This window comes from Triticum urartu, chromosome 1A (assembly GCF_056163025.1).
Source record: "Triticum urartu cultivar PI428250 chromosome 1A, HENAU_Tu73, whole genome shotgun sequence".
Classification (NCBI taxonomy): Eukaryota; Viridiplantae; Streptophyta; class Magnoliopsida; order Poales; family Poaceae; genus Triticum; species Triticum urartu.
The window spans coordinates 125,763,482-125,770,828 of NC_141873.1; the positions used below are offsets into that span (position 1 = coordinate 125,763,482).

At 59.5% G+C, this 7,347-nt stretch overlaps 1 protein-coding gene across 1 annotated transcript; it reads right to left on the minus strand.

Moving 5' to 3' along the window:
* Positions 1-1,884: 1,884 nt before the first annotated feature.
* Positions 1,885-2,698, minus strand: LOC147990334 (uncharacterized). The gene is made up of 2 exons (XM_087538114.1): positions 2,536-2,698; positions 1,885-2,438 (listed from the first exon to the last, which is right to left on the minus strand). The coding sequence occupies exons 1-2, from the start codon at positions 2,696-2,698 to the stop codon at positions 1,885-1,887; spliced, it is 717 nt and encodes a 238-aa protein (XP_087394240.1).
* Between the last annotated feature and the right edge of the window lie 4,649 nt (positions 2,699-7,347).

Sequence of the window (7,347 nt, forward strand, 5' to 3'; positions counted from 1 at the left end):
GAAGTTCCGCTCCAAGCCACATCAGCCGGCTTCTGCACTCAAGACTATTCCCATTGTCTGGCCCTTTGCTATTCGGGGCCTGGACATGGTGGGACCATTCAAGACGGCACGAGGCGGTTTGACTCACTTACTTGTCGCAGTGGACAAGTTCACCAAGTGGATAGAAGCAAAACCAATCAAGAATTTGAATGGTCCGACTGCTGTAACTTTCATCTCCGACATCACAATTCGGTACGGCATACCACACAGCATCATCACCGACAACGGCACTAACTTTGCCAAAGGTGCCTTGGCTTGTTTCTGCGCGATGCAGGGCAACCGACTGGACTTAGTGTGTGTTGCTCATCCACAGTCCAAGGGCCAGGTAGAGCGGGCAAACGGCCTCATCCTGTCCGGCATCAAGCCTCGACTGGTCGAGCCTCTAGAGCGCTCGGCCGGCTGCTCGCTTGACGAGTTTCCATCTGTCCTTTGGAGCCTGCGCACAACTCCAAACAAGTCAACCGGCTTCACGCCCTTCGTCCTCGTCTACGGTGCCAAAGCCATCATCCCAACGGACATAGAATTCGACTCCCCTCAAATCACCATGTACACCGAAGAGGAAGCAAAAGAAGCACGTCCAGACGGCGTCGATCTGCTGGAAGAGGGCCGACTATTGTCACTCAGTCGGTCCAGCATTAACCAGCAGAGCCTGCACCGATACTACAACCAGAAGGTCAAGCCGAGATCTTTCCAAGAAGGAGACCTTGTGCTCCGGCTGATCCAGCGAATAGCCGGCCAGCACAAGCTCTCAGCACCTTGGGAAGGCCCTTTTATCATCAGCGAAGTGTTGCGCAACAAATCCTACTACCTGATCGATGCTCAGAAGCCCCGAGCACGCAAGAGGGACGACTCCGGCAAAGAGAAGGAGCGGCCATGGAATGCAAATATCCTCCAAAGATTTTACAGTTAATGCAGTATGTGCCACGCTACCTTTTGTATTAAAGTACGAAGACTTCGGGGCCCCCGAGAAGAGCTCAGGGACTGCCCCCTTTTATCTATATGATAAGAATTATACCAATGAGTATGTTATTCTTTGTTATGCTGCTTGGCACCGGGTTCGACTAGTCGGCCCGGGGACTTGCCGTCTTGTACTATGAAATGCTTCTTGCAGCCGGACAAGTAATGTGCAGCACTTAAGCCGTCTCCTCTTAGAAGCCGTAGCTCGCAGAGCAACTGTCCGGTGGGCAGGAGTAAGGTAGAATGGGTGTCCACATGAAAAATGGCTAAGGAATCAAACCATGTGCATAGTTTAAACCGGCTTCCAGCTTTTTATAACCGACTCTTCAGCAGCCGGCTCGCCGTTTTCTAATTAACTTGCTAAAAAACACTAAATGGCTAAGTACTTGCCTTCCCAAAGAAGCTAAGTACTTGATCCAGCAACAGTCTGTAGAGCGGCTGTCCGACTGGCAAGACGGCAACCAAGGGAAGGCGGCAAAGGAAAAAGGCAAAGAGCAATAGGCAAGAAGAGATAGAACATGGAGAAATATTTACATAGAAAAGGCCCTCGGCTGAATCTTCAAAACAGAAGTTCAAGATACACCCCGCGGGTGGAATTGTGCAAATTAACAAGTTCATCGAGACTATTAAGAAGATAAAGCAAAGATGAAGTGGCAGCCTAGGAAACTACAGACGGATTCAGAGAACCGGAGGGGTCGGCGGTGCCAGTTGCCGGAGTGGTCGGCTGGTTGGTCTCCGCTTGGTCGCCTCTGGCAGCAGTTGGCTCGGTTGCGCGCGACTCGTTGCTAGAGGCGCGGTCGAGCTGGGGCTGGTCGTCTGCTCCGACCTCTGGTGCCTCCTCCTCATCTCCATCCTCCGCCTCGCCTTCTTCCTTGCCAATGGAGTCAATCACCTCCACCGAGTCCTCACCGTCGTCCGGTTCAGCCCGAACCACTCCAGCAGTGCCTCGCCGTTCTCAGCCCGCTCTGGGACGAAGACACTGGCGTCGGTGTATTCGGCGATCGATGCCGCGCGCTTGACGAGATCGTCTTCCATGACCGCCAACTCCGCCTGAGCTTCCAGCCGGAATGTGGCTAGCTGGGCTAGACTCAGCCTAGGATACCACGCCTTGACGAACTCTAAGGCCCGGCGTGCTCCAGCCTGGGCCGAAGATCCCTTCCAGGCCTCAAGGCGGCTAGCCGCTACCTCCAGCCAGTCGGCAGTCCGACTGGGGGTGCGCGGTGCCTGCATATCTGGCCACAGGGCGGCAATCGCCTGGGCGCCGACACGCTGAAGTCGGCGCAGCATCCGGTGGGCCGGCCGAAGGCGGGCCTCGATGCTCAGGATCTGCTCGCCAAGAGTTCGGGGGGCGTTGGCGGCGATCTCTGTGCCGTCCGCCCACCTCCCTTCACGATCAGCCTCGATGGCTTGGTTGGCGGCGTCCGAGTGGCCAGGAAAGAAGTCTGCCAGGACAGGAAGGCAAAGAGCCAAATTAGAAGATTAGAAGCCGGCTCCAACAACAGCCGGCAGCTAAAAGAAGGAAAGCAAGGAGAGGCTCACCGTCGACAAGATCCTCGATCTCAAGGAAGCGAGAGGACAACATCGCCTCCTTGTCGGTCCAGGAGGAGCGCTCAGACGCGAATTCGGCAAGGAGGGCGGCCTCCTTGTCCTTCGCCTCTTTCTGGGCCTTCTTGAGCAGCTCCTTCTGCTTCGCCTGCTGCATGGCCAGCCGGTCGCGCTCCTCAGCCAGCTGGCCGCACTCCTCCTCCTTGACACGTAGTGCAGTGTTGGCTTCGCCCAGCTGCTGCTGCAGGGTGGCGTTGGCTTCTGCAGAAGAAGAAGAAGAAGAAGAAGAAAAAGGTGTCAGTCGTCAACGAGGAAGAAAGGTCGCCGAGGAGATCCGGCCTGACTGCTCAGCAGTCGGCCCGAATCTCGGGGACTACAGCCCGCGGGTGCGCCAGCGCGCCCCCGCAGAGAAGGAAGATGACTCACCCCGGCTTTCCGACAAGTCGGTGGTCCGCTTGGCCAGCTCCTCGACGTTGGCGTCGAAGGTGGTCACGCGAAGATTGTGGTAATCCTGTGACAAAATTTCAGACAAACGTTAGTGCTTGGAACTCGCCAATTAGAGTTCTGAGCCACCTGCTTAGCAGCCAGCCCGAAACTCGGGGACTACACCCAGTGGGTGCGCTGGCACGCCCCTAGAAAGAAGAACAAGAAGCAGAAACAAAGAAGGAGGACACGTACCCGGATGGCTACCCGCGATGCCAGGTACGCCTTGGTGCAGTCCTTGATGGCATCACCCTCGGCTCGGAGCTTGGCTTGGACATCCAGGAGCGCCCGGTTCAACGGGCCCATCCCGCCTCCCCGCACCCACCCAGAGGGCGCGGCGCTCGTCGCCTCGGTGTCCAGGATCGTGGAGCTCGCGGTGCCGGTCTCCAGAGGGCGCGGCGCCGAGGCCGCCTTTGCAAGACGGCGGCGCATCGGCGTGCCGACCTCGAGAGCCAGGCTCGTCGCAACCACGTTTTCAGTTGGCGGCACCGGCGGGTCCGCCGGCTGCCCGCCTAGCGCGCTCCCGGACGGTGGCGGTGGCAGCACGATTACGTCTGGCGTGGCGGTGTTGTCGCTGGCCCTCTCCATGATTGGGTTCTCATCGCTGACTTCCCCAGTCTACGTTGTGAACTTCAGTGGTGGCGGCGCAGAGTTCAGAGGGACGACGAACACTACCGACTGGTGGTGCGTGGCTTCTTCAGCATGCTTCTTCTCTGTGGCGGCGGCCTCGGCTTCCGCCAGCTTCTTCAGGGCGGCGGCCTCCGCCTTGTCAGCTTCCTCCTTCTTCAGGCGGGCGGCTTCCCGCTCCTCGCGCGCCTCCCGCACGTTCCGCTCCGTCGCCTCCCGGAGGTCGGCAGCCGGATCAATCCGCCGGGTGGTGGAGGAGGTCTCCGCCGACTTCATGACGGAGCCGGCGGCCGACTTCTCAAGAGAGAGCGGGGCCCTAAAGTCAAGAATATAAAAAGCAAAGGAATTTCAGACGGAGTCAATGAAGAAAAAGTGAAGGCGCAAAGGAAGGTAGCACTTACGCAGAAACCAGCTGCGGCGTCTTCACCACCTTGCGGAAGAGGTTGGCCTTTGCGGCCGCTTCGTCCCGCTTGGTGGCCGCGGCTGAGCCCTTGGGCTTCTTTGGCCGGCTGCCGAATAGGTTCGACCCGGCCCTGCGCTTCTTAGCGCCGCCTTGGGCGTCTGGCACGGCAGACGAGCTCGTGCCCGGCTGGCCGGCTCCTGGCTGGTGGCGCGGGGCGACTTCCTCGTCGTCCTCAGGCCAGTCCTCGAGACTGGCCCCAAGTCTCGGGCCACCCACTTCGCCGCCTCCTCCCTCGTCGTCGTCCTCCAGGGTCGCCGCCCCCATGTCGGGGTCGTCAACATCGCTCTCCGCCCAGTCGGAGAGGAATTCGCGGTCCGGCCCCACGGTGCCGGCTGCTGGTTGGAGGAGGGGGTTCTGACCAAAGCCGACTGGTCAGATCGGACAAGACAGACTCGGCAACAAAGAAGTCAAAGAGAAAGAGAAAAAGCAACAACTCACCAGAGGCGGAGGGTTGGCACGAGAATACGGCTCCTTGCCGAACTACCACTCTTCTTTGAGGTTGCAGGTCGCAAGATAATTCACCATATAAGCTACCTCCTCGTGAGGCATCTCCTTGGTGCACATCCGACTCGGGTCCCGATGCCCGCTCATCTGGCAAATCATGTGGGGGCAACCTTGGAGTGGGAGCACTCGGCGTGCCACGAAGGCGGCCAGCAAATCCGGCCTGGTCAGGCCCTCTGACTGCGTCAGCACTCAGAGTCGCGCGACGGTGCCGGCTCCTGCGGGCATCAGCGTCCTGGCCCGATACGACCAGTTGGCTGCCTCCCAGCCGGCGGGCCGGCTACGTAGGCCGGCAGATTGACCCAGTCGCCCTCCACGGAGACGCTCTTCACATAGAAGTACGACCGCTGCCACATCTTCATCGACTTTATCAGCTTGATGGAGGAAAACGGGTTGTCGGCCCCCGACCTCCGCATGGCGATGAACGCGCCGCACTGAGCCGGCACGCCCGCGGCTTGGGTGCCGAGCTTGGAGTAGAAGAACTCCCCCAGAGCTCGATGGTGGGGAGAACACCGATGAAGCCTTCGCACAGGGCGAAAGGCGGACAGTAGCACCACCGTGTTGGGGGTGAGGTGGTGCGGCTGCAGACTGTAGAATTCAAGAAAAGAGCGGAAGAAGCTGCTCGCCGGTAGGCCAAGGCCGCGTAGGCAGTGCGAGCGGAAGACGACCCGCTTGTCCTCCTGCGGTACCGGCGAGATTTCCCCCCTCGGCGCGAGACCAACCCGCACGAGGTCCTCGCCGGGCAGCCGACGCGTCTTGCGGAGGAAATCAACGTGATCGTCGTGGACCTCCGAACCGTCCCAGGTGCTGGAGTGCACCGCAGGGGGCGTGGTGGCGGAGGAAGAGCTCATTGTGAGCGGACCACCGCAGCACTCGACGTAGCTTGAGGCGCAGCGGCGAGAGGGAGAAGAAGAAGAAGAAGAAGAAGAAGAAGAAGAAGAAGCAATGAGGAGGTGGGCGCGCGTGCTCTATCGCTCCCCCTCCTCCCCCTACTTATAGACTCATGGGCTGTGAAGCCAAGGGGGCGGTTGTGGGATCTTCTGCGCCCACTACCCCACAACCTCCATGTTTATCGCGCAAAGTTACTACGTGCAGTAACTCCGCGGGAACCTCAACCGTCCACCCTGGCCGCAGTGGATCCGCTCGCGCGCCGAGGCGCGGTAGTGGCGGGCCCCGCCTATAGGCATGTCCTGTTGCGCATGTAGGTGGGCGGACTGGCCTGGCCGCTTGTTGCCACGTGACGGGCCCGGAACGGGTGGCGGCCTGGAAGCTTAGCTGGTACGCCACTGGGATCCCGCCGTGGGGTTCGAAAATTTTGGACGAGTCAAATTGGGTGAGTCCGACTCCTACCAGTCGGCCCGGCATAAGTCGAACGAGGTTTTCACCTCAAGCACTCGGAGAAAGAAACTGTTGAGGCTCCTCGGCTGATCATCCGCAACACCTCACCAGCTTCGGGGACTACTGTCGGAGTAATGGACCACGGGTAGGCTAACCCAAGGCCCAGAACCCTTTCAAGACATCGGGGCTGACTGCGCCCCTCAAGACTCCAGACGAAGAGCCGCCTTCTGGAGGCCAGCTGAAGGAACAGTCGACTGCCCGCATGCGGCTGAGTCCTAGAGGCGAGGTCAAGACCGGCCGACTCCCGCCTGGCGGCTTCCAGAAAAGCCGGCCACGGTGAGTCGGCCCACGGCACCAACAAAGCCCATGCCCTCATTAGGGGGGATGGGCGGGGAGTGGCAATAGTGAAGCCCACTCCCTCCCCTTTTCCGAGGATGGCTAGGCCACAGTGCGCTGTACCAATGGAGATCTCCGTCTGGCGCATAACTGTTGCCATGCCATCCCTGACATCAGCAATAGTGGGCGGAGTCCTGCACCCACGACGGCCTGACAGTACGGTCCACGGATGCTGGGCCTCACTAGTCAGCGAGAGTCCAGAAGACGGCAAGAGCGCCACCAGTCAGACCCGTAGGGAGCCAGCCCCTGGGAGTCGGCCTGCCCCTCCCATGGGTCCCCGCACCATTAACCAGGCGAGACAGGGAGTGGCTACAGTGATCACCCGCCAGGCGGCGGGGCTGTAGCCACGACCCCATGACCAAGCCTGCATCATTAGAAGCACGGCTATAGTAATCAGCAACCGGCAAGACCCGCAAGCGGCGGGTATGGCCTGTCGACTCCGTACCAGACCAGTCGGCGGGCCCCAGCAGTCAGCAGGAAGGCCGACAGGCAAAGAGACTGACGGCTGGGCCCTGCGCCCAGACGGTTTACCATTGTACCCCTTGGGGTAAGCCTATATAAACCCCCCGGGGCACCCATGCAAAGGGTTCGGACCAATTAGAACTAGACCAGATCATAGATGGAGGAGAGAGCTAGCCCTGCCTTCTCCTACCTCCAGCATACAGCTCGAGGAGCGCTCTTGTACTCACTTTGCCTTAGTGATCATGCGGAGACCCCGCAGAGCAGGACTAGGGGCGTTATCTCCTAGGAGAGCCCCGAACTTGGGTAAAGTATGCCGGCGTTCGTGTCTACACCTCATCCCGTTTCCAGGCACCGGCGACGTTCTACTCGCTCCCACCATGATAAGCCATCCTTTGGCATATGTCACACCCAACCCCCGACAGTTCGCGTGATGCCTACACCAACTAGAGAGGAAGCTAATGATAATGATCATGAAACTTCAGATCAAGTTACTACCGAACCTCGTAGGTCAACCAAAGCACGTTCCGCACCATAGT